This window comes from Varroa jacobsoni, unplaced genomic scaffold (genome assembly GCF_002532875.2).
Source record: "Varroa jacobsoni isolate VJ856 unplaced genomic scaffold, vjacob_1.0 scaffold_318, whole genome shotgun sequence".
NCBI classification, from domain to species: domain Eukaryota; kingdom Metazoa; phylum Arthropoda; class Arachnida; order Mesostigmata; family Varroidae; genus Varroa; species Varroa jacobsoni.
In genome coordinates, this window is record NW_019213220.1 from 33,024 (window position 1) to 55,069 (window position 22,046).

At 44.1% G+C, this 22,046-nt stretch overlaps 3 protein-coding genes across 5 annotated transcripts in view; 2 read left to right on the plus strand and 1 right to left on the minus strand.

The window, feature by feature from the left end:
* Positions 1-6,625, plus strand: part of LOC111259301 (ankyrin repeat domain-containing protein 13D) — a 25,659-nt gene extending 19,034 nt beyond the window's left edge. Inside the window, exons 9-11 of one of the 2 annotated variants that reach the window (XM_086967843.1) lie at positions 130-263; positions 598-944; positions 1,407-6,625. In XM_086967843.1, the coding sequence (XP_086823969.1) occupies positions 130-263; positions 598-944; positions 1,407-1,587 (662 nt within the window). In that variant the 3' untranslated portion in view covers positions 1,588-6,625. Of the gene's footprint in view, positions 1-129; positions 264-597; positions 945-1,406 lie in introns of those variants that run through there. The other variant, XM_022831203.2, reaches the window with a different exon arrangement.
* Positions 6,626-6,716: 91 nt separating this feature from the next.
* Positions 6,717-15,237, minus strand: LOC147753661 (uncharacterized). 2 transcript variants are annotated; one of them, XM_086967845.1, is made up of 4 exons: positions 13,655-15,237; positions 7,323-7,510; positions 7,084-7,150; positions 6,717-6,927 (listed from the first exon to the last, which is right to left on the minus strand). In XM_086967845.1, exons 1-3 carry the CDS (start codon positions 13,774-13,776, stop codon positions 7,119-7,121), a joined length of 342 nt encoding a protein of 113 aa, XP_086823971.1. In that variant the 5' UTR covers positions 13,777-15,237; the 3' UTR covers positions 6,717-6,927; positions 7,084-7,118. The 2 variants fall into 2 exon arrangements, with proteins under 2 accessions (XP_086823971.1, XP_086823970.1); XM_086967844.1 differs by having other exon boundaries at positions 6,717-7,150.
* A 734-nt stretch (positions 15,238-15,971) lies between these two features.
* The window catches only part of Snoo (Sno oncogene), a 64,428-nt gene continuing 58,353 nt past the window's right edge, over positions 15,972-22,046 (plus strand). The window contains exons 1-2 of the mRNA XM_022831205.2: positions 15,972-16,868; positions 17,079-18,657. Of these exons, the coding sequence (XP_022686940.1) occupies positions 17,692-18,657 (966 nt within the window). The 5' untranslated portion in view covers positions 15,972-16,868; positions 17,079-17,691. The remainder of the gene's footprint in view (positions 16,869-17,078; positions 18,658-22,046) is intronic.

Sequence of the window (22,046 nt, forward strand, 5' to 3'; positions counted from 1 at the left end):
TTGCGATTGAGTGTGTTATCTCAATATATTGAGTAATACGAGTTGGAATTATCATGAAGTTCACATATTGAGTATGCCGACCATTCGTATGTGTATTTATATGGATATTTTATCCGTTATGTGTTACAGGGACGAGCCGTACAAATGCAACAGGCAGCAGCGCCCGTGGAGGTCGAGCCTCGTTCTACGCCGAGGAAGAAGACGAGCTTCTCCAGTTCGCAATTGAACAGTCATTGGTGGACGCTGGATCGCTGGAAGATAAGGTAAACGAAGAACGCCATTAAGATTAGAATGAAAATCGGTTGTTTAAGGTTCTTGCGCACGCCCGTATAACTGAGAAACGCGATTATATTTGCAAACATATATTTTGCTTTTTGTATACTATGGGATGGAATCGTGTGCGCGGCCATTTGTTCAACCGGACGCTGCTAGATGAATTTCCGTTTCGTCCGGTCAAATTCGAAGTCGTTTTCCGTCTGTACTTACGGTACTATGGTTTTCGGCCGAAGTCTATATAGTCGATAAATTTTAAGTGCCCATCCGTAACGTGAGCGCCTCTTAGTTATTCAAATTGAATGACTGGATCGTTTTGCGCAGGTCACTGTTTGGGAAGCACTGAACTCCGCAGCGCCCCGATACGAAACTAACGGGAACCTTGCGCCAGCGAGCAAGGATGGGTCATCGCTATTATTGCTGCCCCCGTCCAATGGAAACGGGCCGCCTGAGTCAGCTTTGGAGAACCCGAGTCATCAGAACTCAACAAGCCCACTCAACGAGAAACAGTGTCCAACTCATATGGAACGACAGCAAAATCAAAAGCAACAACAAGCCAATGGTCGTCTTCCTCCGCAGCTAAGTAACAACGCCCGCGCCACCCACGCTAGCGATGGCGACATCAGGGCTCATAAGCTACAGTACAAAAGCCACGACAAGCTGTTGTTTCGGTTCGTGTAACTAACGGTTTAGATTCAACCAGGCACTGAAGTAATTAGAAGAACATTAGAAGCTTATTGCATTTGTAGGATGCGACGTTTGAACTTCTTTTGTTAGAACTCAACAGAGTTCTACCAAAAGAAGATAAAGTCCTATTAGAAAATATATACGTTACTGTTCTTTTATGAAGACCGTCACCATACAATCTAGTTGTTGATTGCTGTTTTGCTAAATTGTCATAAGAAACTACTACCGATTATGATGTGGGCATAAACTAAAAGTCAAAGTAATGCCAGTTTCATTCTATTCATTCCTATAATTCCCAGTAGTAATTTATGAAAAAAAGACGTCGTCGTTCTAAATGACGACACAATTATTATACATATTTCCCGTGAGGTTCAAGTGACACGTCCTGTTGTCTCCGAACTTTCTGAGCTGTATTTAAAATAGTCCTGCTATATTTTATTCTCTAGGGCTTTGCAAAATGGCATCGAGCCGTCGGCAGAGCGCGCGCCAGACGAAGACGATAACGACGACGAGTTGAGCCTTGCTCTGAAACTTAGTAGAGAGCTACGTGAGGAAGAAGAACGAAAAATAGCCGAAGAGGAAGAACTCATGGCTCGAATTCTACAACTGTCGCTCACTGATCAATGAACAACACAATCATTCCCCAAAGAAGCAGTATTGTGTTTAGCTCACCTGTCGACAAAGGTCAGAAACGAATGCGTGTTCGAAAGAAATATCTACTCAAAAAAAAACTTTTCTGAGCCCCTCACGCAAAATGAACGTGGAGTTCATAACGTCACAATACCAAAACTGCCAACTCATAATTTCAGGCACGTAAGGGAATGTCGTGTGCCCGTTTTGAGGGCCACGGGAATGCAATGAAACGGAAAGTATTTAAGGTGTGCTTGGCTTACGGCAAATGCTGAACAAATGAAGTTATCAATTAGGGTGTTAGTCCTGTTCATAGAACCAGTGCAGAGGTCGATATCTCGGAAAATAGGCTAGAGATATATAGAGATGGGACATTAGCTCAACGATCATGCATAGTCTTAACAAAAAGGCCAAAATAACGAGGTTTACTGAACGCTCATTCAACGGTAGGCCACTTGATAAGGTAACACTAGTAGCAACTGGCGGTGTCTAGACGAGTTCACAGTGGTAGCGACGTCTGAATGAGCTACGTAATAACCGATTCCCGAAACAAGCATTGAATTATGACACCGTTAACGAACACTTGCAATACTCTTCCAAAAGAAAATTCGTGTTGGCTGTGTAAACTGCATTTTTCCATCATGAATGTCCATGGCACAATGGAGGGTTATCGGTAATACATATAACGAAAAAAATTGCACGTCAAACCTATATTTGTGGGCTGCCGTTACGAGAAGGTGCCATTGTGTGAACTAAATTGGACAAAAGTACCGCATGAAACTACGTCAGACATTTCGCAAAAAAACCGACTAGGCACAAACTGCGAACGTGAAATCTTTCTCTTGAGCCCTACTAAACCATAATGAAGATGAGCTTGCATTTGCATCTGTCGCTAAAACGCATTCTCGCCCGTTCAAGAGTAGTTATTTATTATATCTATATACAATACACAATCATAATAATGCATGAAACACAGCAGATATGGAACTGTATAAAGAGCCTGTATCGAGTTATTTGTAACGAAGTATTTGCCTTGGCAGGAACTTCACCTAATACGCGAAAAAAAATTACTCCTTGTCAACAAACTAGCGTATGTCTATTGCATTAATCTATTTGGCCTCTTGAACCTACGTACCGGTCTCAATACCTTAATGACAAAGCAAGATAGCATGTAAAATCATGTTTTCTTTCCGTAACGACTCCAAGAAAGAGAACTTCGCAAGCGGCGTTTACTAGCTTACATTTGTTACGCACGATACGTGACTACGAGACAGCAAAGCCCATTCATTGCCTTCGAACGACTTCAAGGTGAGGGTGATGCCGAACCAGTGAGAATGTTAGACCACCATATCTTTATTTGCGGGCGTAATTTCCAACAGTGGTTTTCGCGTACGTATTACGTAACATTTATCTCTCTCGACCAGCATATATATTCTGTACACATAGACACGCTTATGGCTCTGGATCATTACTACTAGTGTTATTGTTATTATTAGAAGATCATATGGAAGTGGAGGAAATGAGTAATAGTTGATTACGTTTTCCTATTACACCGAAAAGCCTTGCTTTAAACGGCTAGCCCTTTCTAGCGTGACACCCAGTTTCAAGCCTACATCATTTACAGGCCTCTGAGTTTAGCAGGCAAACGGCTTACCGTTGGGCCATCATGGGGACTCACCGTTAATGTTATTGATTGCTCCTTAGACCCCTCCTACAGGGAAACGAGCTCAATTTATAAGAAGGGTAAGATTGTCATCCGTAGTGACATTAACGAATCATTTTTTTCGAGATTTTATCAGTATTGGATTATGCGTATTGTCAGTATGCATGTAGATTGTGATTGTACTTCAGTAGAGAACTTGCGCTGATCGTCAGAAGCGCTTTGCACAGTGTAAACTTAACTATTATCTAGTCACTTCCCTGAGCAAATGTGCTTGTACACGCTACAGCTGATCACAATAAACACATACCGTATTACCATCGTATTATTAAACTTTTCGGTAAACGATGACCGGACGTACTTTTAGCGTCGCTACGTTCGAATATGGATGTCCTATACTAAATTATGAGTTAGAGATAATGATTCTCATTATCGTTCGTGTCCAATTTGTCCAAACCCGATCGATACCGACGGTTTTGGCGTTGCACATAAACTCTTAGAATCTCAGACTGACTAGTAAATGTTTAATTTACTATAAAGCCGCTGCGGGTAAACACTTCACTGGACATACCGTAACCGTTAAAGGCCAAATTTATTCTATACTATTGCTAAACGCGACTCCGTTTTTGAAACCCAGTCACGGCCCATTTTATTACGTACGTATCTTGTGCTTTAAGTGTATTGTATCCTTTTTTTAACCCTACTAGAAGGGACACATAGTAGGCGTGCATAATATTTTCAAATGAAAAAAGTGCTGTCTTGTCGTTTAGTGTGTCTCTACATTTTTGTTGAAGTATTTTCGTGTGAATAGTATACAATTGTGTTTCCCCACTCCGTTTACACCAGTCGTGGATTGTTGCTTTCTGTTGTTCAAGGAAGAACCGCGTTGTTAATAAACGCTCTGGCGAGCCTGAATAAAGTTAAATGCAATTGTGCTACTTTGACCGTCGTTTGTTAAGTTCCATTTGCCCTAATAAGCATTTCCTGCAAATGGCGCCCTCACGCAAAAATGGCGATTTATTTCTCCCAAAAAAGAATCCATTGAATGAGAGGCTCGACGAGAACGACCGTCTTGAGTAAAACAATTGATATGACCCATTCTATATATTCATTATGTATATAGATGTATATATGTATATGAATAATATATCCAATATGATACTTATGGTCCATACGATTATTTAATGCATATATATATTTTTCCATATTTGTTTGTGTAAATGTTAGTCGACCGGTGTGCGAATAACGGCGGACTGGCTGGTGGTTTCATTAGCTGAACGTCCCAAAAATGATCATCATCCCCTAGACACGTAGAGATTCGTCGGTAATAGCCAGGGACAATATTAGTACTGATATGGCAAAAGTGCAGGGCGGTCCTAGCTTGTTGCACTGAATAGACGTCACTAAGCACAGGGTTTATAATATAGATACTTAGCAATATGCTATAATTGTAATGATAGTGAAGCAATAATGAGAACAATATATAAAAAAGTACCTAGATATGATAAGAGTATGCGAGAATTAGGGTGTGGGCAATATCGGCGGTAGATTGGGTGGCTAATGGATTGACGGTGGCAATAATAATAATAATGGAGATTTCAACCGGCGAAAAAAAGTTCATTTAGCCAATCAATATATAATTCTATGCTAATTCAGATCACTGTAATTTGTTCCGTTATCAGCCAGCCAAATACGACTAGCATGAGGATAAAACGTCCCGTATTTATATATATATATATACATTGGTGGCAAATACCCGCTAATATAATAAATCGTAGGTCGGTGACGAAGAAGTACTTCCCGGTGCGTATTCGCGTGGTACCAATAAGCTGACCGACTTATGAACACGAAACGAAATGAACGTACGTACGTGTTCAGAAGCGCGCGCATATTCAAATCTACATATACAACCCATTGCATCTATTTATATACATATAATATCTATACGAGAATCTATGTATTAGTTGAAATTGAATAGGAACTGCGATAAGTTCGTTTAGCATGTCACACTAACCGATCACGATATCAGCTTACCGAGGTCGGACAACGCGAAAGGTTAAGGAAACCCTTTGGCGCCGTAGTACTTACGGAGTAGCTGGCATCTGCTTCATCTAAGAGAAGGAGTTAACGCTGAAGCGAATCCCGACTGGGACAGTAGGGCTGTGGACGGAGGCTGCAGAGATTTTTAACAGTTTGAAAATCACAAAGCGAAGGTCGAAAACTATGGCATGTTAGAATCATGCTGGGAGTATGACATGATGGTTACAAGGGCGCACAAGCATTAAATGAATCAAATATAGATTATACCACAGTTAAGACATGCCAGCTCTATCTGTTCTAGCTTGTCGACCAGATTAGTCATTGTTCAAGAATTACCAGGCATTTCAAGCGACAGATACCCGAGCACAGCCTGGAACGGGTCACGAAGTCGTGAACTGTTCGCTTACAGGCCGAGTGAACCGGATGGGGTGGCAGTTTATACTGAGAACTATGTCTGTTCCGTAAGGATGAAAGATGAAGCTTGGGCTGCGTATGGACTTGTTCGTCGGGACCGTCATTCAACAAAGGACCATTTTGATTTTTTCTTTGCTTTGTTTTGTGTGCTATTTGTCTCATACATATTGACTGGCGATGTAGCAAGCGCGAAGCGCAACCAGGAAGGGCCTGTTTCTGAGCGAGAACCATGATCCTTTTCCACAGTGAAAAAACACAAAACTTATGACTGCGTGAACGAACTGACTGATGCCTTCAATCAAATTTTAGAGAGAACTGAGCGAAAGTTCAATACAATTGAAACTGTTGTATGACGAGAGAGTAGGTCATTAGCGGTACGAGCAATTCATTGGTAACAATCGGGTAATAATCACCCACTGAACAAGTAGAATACATAGCGGTGGATAAAATTGATTCCAACCAACATGCTGGGAAAATAGAAAAATTAATACAAATGGTAACTTTTTTCCATGATAATATATTTGCACGTATATATTTCGGTTATAACGGATAGCAGTTTGATTGTAATAGTGACTGTACAAGGAATACGACTGATAAGGTATGGGCATAGCCGAAGGAAAAGCATAAAATATGTCTAGAACGATCATTGAAAAAGTGGTTTCAAGATCAACCGAGGCAGTAAAAGTATCCATAATAAGGTAGCATGAAAGAAACAATACTGTAATGTATTATATAGCCGTGCGATATATTGATGATTACGGTTTTATCATTGGTTATTAATGGCGATTATTCTAATCTAAGGTCAAACGTAAGTAATTGCTTTCGAACTCATCAAAAACAGGTAGAGGGAAAATGAACAAGTAAGCAAAGGATTACATCAGAGTCGAAGAAGGAGAAATAAACAAACTGTCTGGCCGAGCACTTTTTTTTCTGGAATTGATTTTACTAGGTACCTTCACGATCTCCTGTGCCTACCCACAGTCCTGTAACAAACGAATTCTATAGTGACCTCTGCTAGGAAAAATTGTATAAACGTATACGCATTCGTAGGTCGATTATGAGGAAAACAAGGCTCTCTTCCGCTGGGCATGGCGATACGGTTTGCCTATGTATAGTATCAAGCGTGGCCAATTCGTTACAGCATTCAGATGGCCTGTGACGGACCTGTAGGCCTTTGGGGGACGTAGACGAAATTCGATTCGCTGCGTTGCTGAGCAGAAGCCCTGTCAAACCGTGCACAATTTTAACGCTTTCTATATCGCGTCAGAGGAGGTCATCCAATGCAAACGTACGCTCCTCTTACAAGTATCATTTCTATAGATATTCCGCTATGGAATTCACTTGAGCTAAATTTGTTGATAGCAATAAGTTGAACTTACAGTTTACTGTTAAGCTATTGACGAGCTGTAGATCTTCAATTCGTTCTCGTTGTTGCCACGAAGTGCACTAGAAATGACAACATGGTAGAGGGGTTAGTTGTCGGCTTCTAGGCGTAGCGCAATCACAGATGGAGAAAATAAGGACATAACCGTAGGCACAAATGCGTTGGCGTCAAGTCGCGCAGTGGATACGGCAAACGATTCGTGGGTAGTACGAAGTTTTCTTTCTTATGATTAACCTGTTATTGAGGTTTGGCAGAGTAAGCGTTCGACTTCCTCGAATGCGTCCCATGTCGCCTTTGATGTGGCCTCACTCAGGCCAATCCCAAATTCGAAATAGCATGCATTATGTAACTCGCACGAGGGGCGAAGCAGTAAAACATGAGCAGCGCTTGAGTCAGGTAGATCCCTTTGTGCTGCGGGTATCCTGTTTAGAAGATGTACCATTTAAAAATTATGGGTAGTCATCTTTATTGAAAGCACCTTCACAAGCTTTCAGATACTATCTAACTTCTACAAATGCAAGAAATCATAACTGTCCTCGGCGTCATATGCCCGGGGAGCCAGACTTCCTGTACCGCATTAGAATCTATGTTGTTTTCATAGCATACATAGGTAACCATAGCAACATTAAATCGTTTGAAAGTATTTTCGTTTGTCAGCTTGCTTTAGGTAATGCGAACTTTTGCACTTCTTCTGCGCTTACAGTTCCATTAGTTAACATTAATTATTAGTTTTAATTTAATAATTCATTCATTCATGAATAGACATACCTTCGGAGTGCAATATCTTCGTTTCAATAAGCTGTTATCTAAACTGCGTAAACTTATCCAAGAGAGCAAGATCTGAAAGTCTATATAATCCTGTTTAAGATCTATTAGACCTGCCTCGGTTATCAACTCTCCGTGGGGTCAAATGTTGCTGTTCTTTGCTTCTCGAGGGCACTTTTTTCACTCAGTTCGACAAGCTGAGTTAAGCTGCAATCGTCTTACTTCGTTTCCGTACCTTTTTTTGAGCACCTTGTCCATGTTGAAACTTAATCGAAATTTAGTAATTTCTGAGTAAAAATCCCTCCTTTATTTCAGACATCAATGTGGCTCCTTTTCCGCTGTGCAAGCAATAATATGTGTATATTCCAGCTGGCTCAGTAAGTGATTTAGGATTATCCGTAACACAAGCAGGCAGTCCAAGATAATGTGGCAGGTAACGGCCGACTGTGCACGTGACAGTAGAATTTCTACTAGTTACAAACTGCAGTGCTTCGTATTGTTCGAAAATTCAGATCTGTATTTCCATGTCTAGAGCATTGAAACAAATTTTGCCCACACTCTGCTGTGCGTTAACCTTGAATCGCTACTAGAATGCCTGTTTGAAGTGCATGTTTTTCAGTCATAGGGGAAGGATAATGAAGTCGGCGATGTGAGGTGCGTTCACCAATATAAGAGAACCGTTAACGGTAAAATACCTTGTCGCACACAAATGCTCTCTAAAACATGAGTTTTCGACTTTTTCTGGCGGCTTCTTCCGAGTACATATTGTGTTAAGTTGCACCTGCGTGATTAGGTCAGCTCCTGCCTTAAGAAAGCCTTGTATTTAGCCTTCTTGTTAGGTACTCCAGTCCTTCGGTATCTTTCGTTTTGACCGATAAAGATATCTAAACTGTATTTTATATATGATTGCTGTTAAGTGGCCTTACTCTAAGTAGACCTACTGACCAAATCTCAAGGTCGCGTAGGGTCTGAGGGTATCAGAAAAATTTGTTAGCGTCTTTAAGCTTACTAAAATGGCCATCCGAAATTTGACGCTATTTAATGGAATATCATGAACTTCCTTTATCTCAAGCAGAAATTTCACGGATATCGTTTATGTGTCATATTGCATGTATATGCACCTTTGTAATTCAAACGTTTTTGGTAAGTTGAAAGAACAGGAAAGCAGTTTGCTGAAGCACATCGCGGATGCTAACGAACTACTCGGCCAATTACCTATTGATTTTTCTCAAATAGTATCATATTGTTTTGTTCATAGATAAATTTACGTGATTTGTCCGTCGAGGAAACGTTGCTCGACCTCGTGGCACCGTTAAAAACGTCGATGTCGGAACGCAACATAACTGAACTTGAATTTCTTTTCCGTTAGATTGATATTTGGCCTTCATCTTACTGGCGTCATGGTATTACATTTCACTGATCGCATCATTGTTATATGTGAGACAGGTACTTGATTAATGATCTCGTCATGGTATGTCTCAGGAGAGAGCGACATGAGACCCATGGTTTTTTTATATTATAATTACCGTCTCTTTAGAATAGAACAGGTAAGTACGTAGCTTGTTTTAATCAGGGTAAAAGCGTATTTCGTTCAATAGGTAGAGTTGGCGATTGATCACACTCGATTTTGTTGTGTTATATGCTACTTCGTTCTTAAGCCATGGCAGGTATGCACACATTTTCCCTTAATCCGTTTTCTAGCTTTCGCACAGAAAACACTTAGGTCCTATTCTCTAACCGATCAACCGCGCGATATAGCAATATTAAAGACACGGCAAGGCAGAACTTGTTATTGAAACGTTCAAAGATCATTTGTGTCCTTTTCAAGAATCTTTCGTCTTCATATAGATATCGTCATTGACTTAATATTAAACCGACGTCGTGTTACCGGCAGCTGAAAACTGGTTCTTTTTTTTTTAGACAGGCCAAAATGCTCCTTCATAGCTCATCTATATAGAGGTAACGTTTCGGAGCAGCGTTTAGGAAATGCGGGATCATTTATTTCATTGTAATAATCTATGGTCACCACACATCAGAGACTGACGTTTATTACTATTACTCTATTAGTGCACCTTCATATTATCCGTTAAACCGCTACCTAACGGCAACAACTATGAGACCTTCAAATCTCGTTTCCTGTTTCTGACCCCAATTGATTTTTCCAACTCTTGTGCCTAGCTTTCCTTGAGTATTAGAAAATGTTCGTGATAACATTGTGGCGTAGCGTAAGAACATCGAAAAAAAAAAACAGGCAACGTGAATAGACGACATGTGAAAATTATCAATAGCGCTCGTACCCTTCTATAATTCTCAGTAAACTCTGTCAACTATAACGTGTTCGGCAACGATGAGATTTAGCTCTGTTTCATCAACTGCTAACTGAATTAGGCAATTTACAAAAAAAACTTTATTTTCTATCCCGACGATTTTTTTATGGCAAGGGAAGCCTTATAGAAAGGCTTTTTGTTTCTATACTGCGTCCACTACGGTGTCTGCCGACATGCATAGTATACTTATTATGTAAGAAGATTATTATGTAATCTTCTTAGCTGTCGGTTCAGGCGTCACCATCGTGAGTCAACTCGACAGTCACATCAAAAGGCCAGTAGCAAGCAAGTGCAATTGTACACACAATAGGTACATAGTTCAAAAGAGGCTATGATATCGGTGCAGGGACCTTTTCAGTGGTTTGATGCCGCTAGCATGGTCCCACAGTTCAAAACTAGAAACGTTTATTAACGTCTGTATAGATCAGTGCCTCAGCGGCTTCGGTTACCTCTAAAAAAATGCCTATATGAGTGTTATTACACAGCGTATGACACTGATACCTTGAACGCTCTAACCTATTTGAAGTATGCTTTACGAACTTCTAGACTAGGTGTTTAGGACATTTTGGTCATATGGACTCTGACGGCCATATCCCCGTTAGTCGGACCATCCGTTGGTATAGTTTCTAGTGTATTAGGTATTATGCGCAATTGTGGTGAAAAAAAACACACATTCATGTAAAATACGATTGGAATTGAGAAAATTAAAAAACATCTGGGGAACTATTACCTTACGATATGTGACCTGAACTCTGAGAAATTCCATCTCCTTCTGCTACTTTACTCACGACGAAGATCGGCGTAACGGTAGCGTTGTCTATGCCAAAAATGCTTTAAGGGCAAGCTCCGTTTTGCTGACCATATTGGAAGAAATAAAACTGCACAAAAATCATGTAACCTGGTGCTGTCTAAATCATCTTGCCCTGAAAGAGTATTTCTTTTTCATGTTATGTTAGGCATGCGTACAGGATTGTCCTTGTAAGCGGCCCAAGCTGCAGCGAATCGCTTCGCTTGTTTATAACGGCCTAGATAGAAAGGATCAACCTAACGGCAATTTTTTGTGATAGAATAAATCACTTTTCTGCGATACGATTGTACTCAGTCCCCTTATTTTACCTGTACCTTAGGTTTTCAGTGATAATCTGTCTACTTTGGCAAGGATCGCGGTGGTATTATCACAGGTTTCGTGTAGTCAACATACGCTATCAGTATGTAATTACTTGCTGGCGGTGTTGAGTACCCAAAAACACCTAGCTAACATCGGCTATCAAACTTTAACCAAAAAGTGAGAATAAGGCCTACTAACCTTAGATCTTCCACATGAGGCAATAATCGTCCAATATTCAATTCCATCATATTAAAGATATCATCTGATTAAACAAATATCATTGGAGCATTCAAAACCGTCAAAGCGTCAAACCAGTCAAAATCGCACCTGCGATCGTTCTGCTTAACTTTGCGGAAAACTTCGAACCTGAGCAGGAACTTGCGGTTTTCTTCTAAGTACACGTGTAACTGTCCGTTTAAAAGACATATAATATTTTCCCGGAGCTGCCGCGCTTCAAACCGCTGGGGCAAACAGGGAAAGACTTTGACATAAAATGGGCGCACGAGAGATCAATTAACTCCACTCAACAGAATCCATTATGAAAACACCACACGCCGGCTATGTAAAATGTTGTTTGCTAATTACAAAATAAAGGATCAGGAATTATAGATTATGTTATATTTAAAACCGCTTAGTTTCGCAACCTTCAATGAATATTAATAACTTTGTAAGTGCGCAGGTCTTTCCATTATTATTTTTGGAAGTTTTTTTTCGATTTATCAGACGTAACGCGAAATTGCTAGAAACATATTGTTTGATTAATATTGACTGTAATTATGATAATCACATAGTTTCTGTGATAAAGTGTGTTTTTGTGAGAAGTGAGTTTTTTGGGAAGCCGTAGAAATCTTACGACGCAATGGCACGCGGAGTCTTACAAAACCAATTTGGAATCGAACTAGGTCATATGTGACTGGGCCATCGGCTAACCTTTAGTGAACCTTATAGAAAGAATATGATGAATCGATTTACAGGGCCGTCGTAGGTGTGTCGAAGGATCTATCAGGATTTATCGCTTGGTGTCTGAACTTTTCGTAAATTTCGTAACTTTCAAGGACATCATGATGAACAAGCAGGCAACAATTAGGCGTTCACTTTAAATACGAATATTGGCCCCGTTGCGCATGGACATTTTACGCTTGCTTAGTTACTCTGTATGGTAGTCTTGAATCTATCTATATATTCATACTCACTGTGAGTAAAAATAATACTAATTGAAACCTGCGTGTGTTTGCCTATTCTCAGGTATGAAACCTAAAACCAAGATCATACAGTCTTTTAGGCTGGACAACAATTGCTTTAAGTGTTACTCGTTGTAACGCTATAGTATTTGTTGTTGTTTGCTTAGAATGCGTGATCTGTAAAAGATGGCGTATTGTCTGTCAGAGCAGTCTGTCGCTACAGCCAGTTACCGGTTGGCATCAACCGGTGTGATAATTTATACTACAAATGCTCTGTATCAAATAATAGCTTTCTTAACAAATCGTCGATGGTTCCTAGAAATTTTCAGTAGAAGATTTTGTTTTTAGAAAGCTCCTAGAAGCTACAAAATCACCAAGTAGACGGTTCCGCATTAAACCAGTTATGGCGGTTTTGCATTTAATGCTGTTATTCTTATTGTGTAATAGATAATTAAAAATCAGGGTTATGAGACGAGAATACCAAAATAAATAAGACTCGCCCGATAAATTGTCTTGTAAGATGCCACAAGCGTACTGTTTATCATTTTACAGTATCTATAGATTTATTCATCTATCTTTTGTTGAAACAATCTGCATATTGAGTAACAGAATCGTAATTACGTTATTGTGCTCTTTCTTTAAATACACTAGTGTCCTTGCAGATACGAACCGAATATGCCTAACAGTTGTACGATGTTCTTTCGTAGAAGCCAATGCTGCTATGTATGTGTCGTCCGCTACCCTTGTTCTCTCAAAGACTTTAGTCCGAACTTCCTCTGTTTTTTGAATTTTACGTCCCGTGTCGCCATTGGACATTCAACCGAACGGACGGCTAGCTTTCAGCACGACACGAACCGTCTGTCTAAGCCCGGGTTTGAACCTAGACCACAACATGTCTCTACGATTAGCAGGCAGATACGTTACCTAATTAGTTGTCACGAATATCCAACCCCTTCCTCGCTGTATGGGCCTGAACTGTGTGCGTAGTGCAACAGACGCGGCTAATTTGCGCTTCAAGTCTTTGCCATTATAACAATATACAGCGCATAGGGTCGAACTCGTAGTTCACGTTAGGCGACGCAAAAACGCGTGCGGACGGTTAAAAAAAATCTCTTGAGTCTCTTTTCTATTCAATGTTTTTGCCTCTTCTTTTTTTTTTTATATATTTCCAGTGCCTTGGCTCACCTTAATGCTGCTGCTGCCACCACTTCACATAGCGTGATGGCCCCTTCAGTCAGAGCTGTATGTAGGCGCCCTGTTTGCGCTCCCTCCGTAACGCTTTTTCCAATTAGTACCACCGCTATCATCTCTAATCCAATCTTTATTTTATATCCATCGCCAATCGCTAGCTAATCCAGTCCTTTTCTCGCCTAAAATATCGTAGCCATGTAGCTTTCCTTTTTATCGTTCTCTGACGCGTTTTTCTACGCTGCTTTGTACTACAGCGACCGTCAGCATCGCACACTTGCGACGAGCAAACGGGCTTCCTGTTGTCTGTCCTTCTGTCCACCTGGGCAATGCGGCCTCTGCTAACTGGCCCCAGCGGCAGCTGCAGTCTCCCTGCCATCACACGCTGCGGGCCTCGTAGCAGATCACAGCAACGGCGGCTGCACTGCTGCTGCTGCTGCTGTCTGATATCGGTGGTTCTGCTACCGTAGTCTCCATCTCCTCCGCGCGGTTCTCAAGCGCCGCCACCATAACCGTCGCCAGCCGTGGTTATCGGCCTGTTCATGGCCGCGTCGCAGCGGATGGTTAGTCGGCATCCGATACACTTTCCATAGCATTTCGTCCCTTTCGGTTGTCCATCCATGGCTTGCCTATTCGCCCGTCCCTGTCATGGGACGACTTTGTTCGTCCGGTGCCGCAGCAGCGGCAGTGATGGCCGCATCACTATCTCTAGGCCCTTAACGACCGCTACAACAGCGCGTCGGCAGTCGCCAACTGGTCCCTACGGACATTAGGGGAACGAGAAAAAAGTGGGCAGGGGTGTGAGACAGCTTCTGTCTGCTGCCATTCAAACTGATGGGGCCGCCGGTAGCGCCGCCTTGCGGACACGAGACTAGACCGCGACAGCAGGAGCAGCAACAGAAGCAACAGCAGCGGCGTGACCTCTATCTCCTTCTTTTCTGGCTGTCGCTCGTGACCGTCGTCGTCGTCGTCCTCGTCGTCGTCGTCGTCGTCATCGTCGTCGTCGTCGTCGTCGTCGTCGTCGTCGTCGTTTGCACAAGAAAGAGGAAAGTGCGGCGCGAGGAGCGACGTCGCCGGTCTACGAGCATCTGTAGTAGGTGTCCGTGTAGAGAAATGTGTGCAGACCATGACTGTGCTTGGACGTGTGCGCGCATGGTCTAATCGAGTCGTGTCGGGGCCAGACGGACGCTACATACAAGCGATGGCCGCAAGCTCGTCGCACCCGCAGCGCGCTGATGTCCCCAGCCGACGCTCTGGCGCGGCAGAAGCTGCTGGATCCCTGACATCGCACGACACCAGTCGCATCGGCGGGCAGACAAGTAGGAAGGGAGAACGACCGACCCAGTCGACTCACTGATACACACAGCCAAACAGGCAGCCAGTCACAGCTCACAAACCCATGTAGACATGGCCGTGTTCTCTCTTTCTCGCCATCATCATCATCATCGTCGTCGTCGTCGTCGCTGGCGCCACAGCCGCCGTCGACGTCACCGACGTCTGGCTGATCGCGGAGGAGCAGACGAGCGGCAGAGCCTAATGCAGGGGAAGGGCGGAGGCGGGGGAGGTTGGTTGTGTGCGCGTCGCCGTCTATCTCTAAGTGTCTGTTTGTGTATATGTATGGCTGTGCTATTTATCTCCGTGTATATGCGTGTGCCTCCAGCGGGAGTACTGCTGGAGAGAGAGCGCCATGGCATCTACAGCTGTTGGCTGTTGCCGCCGCCGCCGCCGCCGCCGCCGCCGCTGCTGCTGCTGCTGCTGCTGCTGCCGCCGCCGGTATGATGCTCCGTCAGCAGCAGCAGCAGCACGTCGGTAGGAGCTGGCCGACTGCTGATGCTCTCTGTCTATCTCCCCCTTTCTCTTTCTGCTCGTCTTTTTCGCTTTGGCCGTATGTGCACGTCAGTGTATAGGGCTGCGTATGTGAAGCTTGTGGTGTCGATCTCTATGTGTCTCGATGTATGTGCGTCTGCGTGTGTGCTGTCTGTCTGAACGTGTGTCTTCGAGTCCCCCTTTTTTCCTATGACCGATTCCCCTTTCTCTCTTCAATGCATATGTGTGTTCCTTGTGAACCGGTCCGCCGACTAGCCGCTGTTGTCGTCGTCGTTGTTGTTGTTGTTGTCATTGTCGTCGTCGTCGTCGTCGTCATCATAGTTGCTGTCGTCTCTGTCTGCGGGCGCCGCGCCGTCGCTTCGTCATTTGGGGCGAGGGTGGGAGAGGGCGTCCCCTTTCCCCGATTGCTTCGAACCGCACTCGTGTCGAGCGCCGCCAGCGAGCGACACGGACAGTGACGAGCTTTGCTGGCAGCGGCGGCGCGAACGGCGGTGGCGCAAGCAGCAGCAGCGCCAGTGGCAGCAGCAGGAATCTGCAGCGCCAGCCAGAAGCAGCAGCAGCAGCGGCGGCGACGACGACGATGACGACGACGACGACGACGATGACGACGACGACGACGACGACGACGATGACGACGGCGGCGGCGGCAGGAGGCACCGAATGAACGGCGCTACACACAGGCCGTAGACAGACAGGCAGAGCGCTTGAAAATGTGCTAGTCGATGGTGGCGGGTCTGGCGAGTACTGTCGGTTATTGTTGCTTTGACCGTATCCATTCTGTGCTGGCATGACACTATCGCCACTAATGCGATAACAATTGTCCGTCTTTCCCTATCTTTGCCTAAGTAGCAAGCTAGCTGTTCACCAGTCCAGTTACCATTTCCGCCAAATGTTGGCTTTGGAATAGAACGAGTATTTTTGGAGCGAGAGTGCAACTCGATTCGATAAAAGTAGCTCGCTAGCTGGCTGGTCTGCCAATCCAGAGCAAGGCAAGCAGGACAAGGTGCGACGAGGAGAACAAGTAGATGTTTACAAGTGCTACTGTTATCGATACTGTTCTAAAAAATAGTGACTAGCAGAGCGAAAGCTACTGAAGGAAAAGATAGCACGGAACAAACTACTGAGGAAATCTTAAGAAAACTTAAACGAAACACATTAAGCAAGAATACCGAACGAAAACAAACATCGAGTATATATCGACAGCGGAAAAAGCTAAAAGAAAAATGTCCATATAGAATAATTGTTATTATAAGAGGATATAGGAAACAACAACTCCAAATTGTGTTCTTGTGTGTTCTGAAGTCTGTGCTCTTTCCAGTGGATGCCGTTAGACAGCGTTACGACAACGTGCCTAGTTATCAATCACAGGAATTGTAGTATTGAAGTAAGGAGTATTCTTTTATCTCGGAGTACTACTGCCCGAGTCGGAGTTATTAGTGTTTTTCAAACAATAAAAAACAAACTACGTATATATATATATATGTATATATATATATATATATATATATATATTTGTGTTAATGCAAGCCAGCTCCAGGGATCTCGTACTGGTATATTTAATTTTTGCTAATCGTGCGTTACGGAATTTTTCTAGAGAAGAAATATCATATAGATACACGGTGAAACGGAAGATCGTATCGCTTAGCGTTGACTGAAGTGGTGTTGCTGTGACTAGCAGTCCGATCCCCGGAATCGTTTGTTTCGTGATGCGACTACTACAATTACAGTGGTATCGAAGTGCTCTGTTCTTGTTGCCCCCAGAGCGACAAACTTGTTCTGTCCTCGGCAGTGTCGAGGTAAAGTTCTACCAGTTGTAGGAGTACCCGTCGATTCTCTACGTACAGCAAGTGAATGTGTCATCTACATTTCGACGGCAGATATCGCTCTTTCCCGTCAACACGAAAAGTGCACCAACAACAACGACGACGAAATCGATAAATCAACCAGACGTCCCAATCATCTCTGCAGTACAGACGAAGGAAGGAAGAATAAATCGACGAAGCTGGTTGCACCTTCCAGTGCTACCTTCACATGCCTATCTTATTTCGCCTATTCACCAAGGTTCTGAGGGAGCCCCGTAGTAATCGGACAGGTAGCGTTTGAGATTTAGGCCGTTTAGGCACTACCATCAGTCGGTTGAGTTCGTGCAAGGCCAAACAAACTAGGCACAAGCCTCGTCATTGACGTCGTAAACATAAGTCACGGCCATGTGCGCGGCTCCTACACCCGTTCTTGTTGCGGCAGCAACAGTGGCGGCGAGTTCGCCCGCGCTAACTTCTTCCGCTACTTGCACCTCCGTCCGACCGCTATCGGTCGTACGAGAGCAACGGGTGGAATCGACCCGAAGTAGCACCGAAACGGATGCTTACACCCCCCATCTGAAACGCGTCCTCAAGAGTTATCAGGCAGCGGCCACGACCAGCCTTCATGGCCCGAACAGCGTTAGATGGACGACAGAGACTGCCTCCGAAAAAGAGGAGTCGGTATCCCCCCTGACGCCGTCCCGACCTCCTATACAACAGCCGCCACCGCTTCTTCTGCCGCTGCCGAAAGATCGCCGTTCGAGTGGACAACGCTCATCGACCGTGCTTGAAGGTGAGACCATTGCGTGTTTCAATGTGGGCGGTGAAGACCGACTGTGTTTGCCTCAGATACTCAATACGGTTCTACGCGGATTTACGCTCCTTCAGATCAACTCGGTCTGTGACGATCTTCAGATCTACTGTTCACGCTGTACGGACGATCAGCTAGCGCAGTTGAAAGAAGCGTCAATACTACCGTATCGTATTCCATCGTGCGGGCTTATCAGCAAAAGCGATGCAGAGCGCTTGTGCGCCTCCTTGCTACACACCCCTGTTGAGGGCGGGCCGAAGGACGAGAACTGCGAGGCCCTCGAGGTCTACCACGAGTGTTTCGGCGGCTGTGAAGGGCTGTTCTATACGGACATCTATTCCGGACCGAATTCGCCCTGTGTACGATGCCTAGAATGCCGGGGCATGCTATCACCACGTCGTTTCATCTCTCACGTGCATCGCGCCAGGGCCGAGACTAGGACCTGCCATTGGGGTTTTAGCTCGGCCAACTGGCGGCAATATCTACTTCCCGTTAAGGAGGAGCCGACCGTCAAGGAGCTGTTGGATCAACTCAAAAGCAAGTTCGATAAACGTAAAAAGGTGAGTTTGAGGTGGAAACTTCCATCAAGAAGTTAAACGAAAAAAGTAAACTAGTAGCCAATCGTATCCAATCGAGCGCAAACTTTGGTGGAGTTACTCCATCTTGAAAGATGAGAGAAGATTTTCTTGTTATTAAACGATTCAGTTTTTTCCAATCGTATCAGAAATATCGATGCGGATAAAGGTATTAGAATCATAAATGTCTTAATTGATGCAGCGCGAATACAGTGAGTTCTTTTTAAATAACTGTTTATTACTAAACGAATTATTCAAATTACCTCATGACTCAAAGGGTACCTGCTTAGCCGCGACATCATCCAACCACCTAGTACACCATAGAGCGGCGCTTGGCGACAGACCAAATATATTGGGTAGCTATGTTTGATGGAACCTTGTGCTGTCCATTTGCGGTAAGCAAAATATTCATATGGCCAAAGACCTTTCACTAAAGATATGTCTACATAAACTTCGAAGTCGATAACGATCATAATGATTGCAAATCTGCTAGATGGCGCTTTAGTCCCACGTTCATTCACGGCGTCATAATTTGACGTCGCAGATATCTGCTATAATATGTGGTCACGTAATATTTGTGATTGCTATACTATGAGTTCGTACGTAATTGCCCATGGATTAAAACGGGTCCCATTCTGCATGCCTGTATGTTGTACGGGCATCCAACTGTACAACGGACACAGCCTTGCTCGGCATTCAGTTATAGCTGATGAAAGGAGAATACAACGGTTCTAGCGTGCAGCTCACTTTTGTGACGGCTGCTGTTGTTGTTAGAAGAACGGGTAGGTACACCGCGACGAAAGCGTGGTTTCCACGTATTACTGTGACCATAGCGGTTGCGTATTTCCAGTTTCACGTTTCAGCCTCCGACTCGAGCGATATGCTAGTGCTGCTGCCGGTATCCTGTCAAAGCAAACCAGCAAGCATGAACCAGAAGATCTGTGCCCTTCCGGTTTGCTGGCGTGGTCGTTAACGTCCCGGTACCGTTGCCAACATCCTGCAGCGTCGTGAGCCTGTAGATAGCCATAGTTAAAACGCACGCACATGACAGCCTTGCCATTGCGGACCAATTAGAGATAAACTCTTCTTTCCCTCCGTACATTTAAAGCACTCATTGCTTTGGTCATTTAGATAGCAGCAATGCGACCAGTGTATTTTAAGTATCGCTGTTCACTGCTTGGCAATTGTTGGTCGGGTGTGCCGCTGCCGCTGCTGGCTAGAGCCAACATCATTTCACATCGCTGCTTTGAAAAACACCCGCACCCCATTTTTCAGTCGCCACCTTGTGCAAACGCCAGCTGCTCTCGATGAACCCCACTAGTACCAAAAATAAGAGCAAACAAATAATAGTGGTTGTGACGGCAGTAAAATAACGGCGGACATATTGTGAGCGTTGTGTACGACGTGCTCTGTCCGTCCACCCGGTAAACACCGAGCAGCTCGGTGCTGCTTTTTTGATTTTCCCGTAGCTGTAGCTGATGGCGTCGACGGTGTGTCGGCCGCCTGTGGGCGTCGCAAACAACTCGACGCCGTCCTGTCGGATGCGGTCGTTGCAGAATCAATATCAGGCAAGACAGTTCTACCAATGCGGTTCCAGTTGACTCAATCATGATCATATTAGACGCTATGCCAGCGATTACTATGTACCTGCTACCCATAGCTTAGTCAGCTACTTCTGCGGTTGGAGCTGGAAGCTATATACTTTTGTGTCCTCAAATGGCAAACGAACACCCGACAGGTCATAGTTTTATTGTAGCGTTGGAAAATAAGTGGAGCACGCACAATGGACTGGCCGTATGTTGTACTTATTACAGCATATATACATATATAATATCGTAAAGCAGACCGATTTACACCCAGTTTGTCCTTCAGCTGTTCGCCCCACAAAGAATACTAACATACACTTTAAGGCCAAGAATGACGAAAACATACTTTCGCTTCGGCAATTCTTGATGGCACCCGAAGACAGGCACGAGTGTTGTTAGTGCCCCAGCCAGTTAGCATCAAATTTAGTCCTCTAGGCTAGCCGCGATTAGGGAGAACTCTAGCGCGAGTTGAGCTCCAGCGCGGAGAGTCATTTTTCTATCGTTGACATCGATTCGGTTCATCATTTTTATCCGTTGACTACTTGCAGATATACATTGAGCTGGGAGTGCCCACGTCTCGAGTGAGTACAGTTTAAAGCAGAGCTCTCTGTGATCGCACTGGCTGAGCCTGCGGCTCGTCACTGCAGCACTTGTCACAGTCGTCATCGGAGCGCGCTTTTTAGCTGTGAAGATCTGTCTCATCGATAGGCCAAATGCGAAGACAGGCCGCATCTGTCATGCGGCCAGCTAATCGACCCAAGAGTGCAGCAGGCCCCGGTTTATCGCTTAGTTATTACTTGTACTGCACTTTTACGAACATAATACCTGCTATTAAATGAAAAAAATAGAAGTAGACATCGTTAGCAGCTATATCATCGTACGTCCTTGCGAGACGATACGACATGTGATACGATTATATCTTATCTCGCATGTAAGCTGCGTAAGTGTTACGGCGAGGTCGCAGCCTCTCGAGAAATTTCCGGCTCCGCAATCGAAATCGCTACATGTGGTCTTCTTGCGCACTCGTTTCCTAGCACAGTAGAAAACCAGCCTAACACCCTAAATTTGGCCAGGGCGAGCTTTGTAAAGCGACTCATCGTAGGTTTGATGCAAGAAATTTTATCATCGATTTGATAGCGTGCCTGTGCATCGATCAGGGCTGGTTAAATACAGCGGACGATAACTGTTGCCGATATCGTTCAAAGTAAATTGCGAACGGACATTCAGTGGCCACAAGCACAAAACCTCTGATAGTCTCGAGATGCGTCATGGTTTCTACAACGTAATATATCCAATAATTGCTAGGTGTACCGCATGATAACTGCGAGCGATAACTTTCCTCAAAGCAATAGAAATACATGGCAAATTTCGATAGTGGCGCTGAGAAATCTAGCAACTTAGCTATTAGTTAGGAAGGTACTAAGTATCGCAGAGACGGCCAGAACGGAAAGCTAGTAGCTTCATTACTAACCGCAATTTCCTAGCTGATCTACGACTGGGCGTCATCCGGCCGACAAGTGGCTCAAATCAATTCGTTTCGAACGCTGCCTGAAACCATTAAAATACAATATCTATCCATTGTTATCCTAACGCGCTAATGTTACTGTTGATCTTGCAAACAGTTTCTTGAACAGAGTACGATTCGCTGTTTTTTTTTGTCTAAGGTGCAATAAATTTCGAATATGCTGCCCCACTTTGTGACGGTATCAACGCGCGTTCATATTGTGGTTGATAGAACCCGTTCAATGATCGCCTCGTTCCGACCGAGAATGATGATCATACGATATA

Bases quoted from the DNA above. Each gene is read 5' to 3' on its own strand.
- LOC147753661 (XM_086967845.1), bottom strand. From the start codon at position 13,776: ATGATAGCGGTGGTACTAATTGGAAAAAGCGTTACGGAGGGAGCGCAA. The intron at 7,511-13,654 runs GTGAGCCAAGGC...TCTTCTAAACAG, and splicing joins GTGGCAGCAGCAGCATTAAG to GATACCCGCAGCACAAAGGG. The intron at 7,151-7,322 runs GTTAATCATAAG...TGTCATTTCTAG, and splicing joins CTGCCAAACCTCAATAACAG to TGCACTTCGTGGCAACAACG.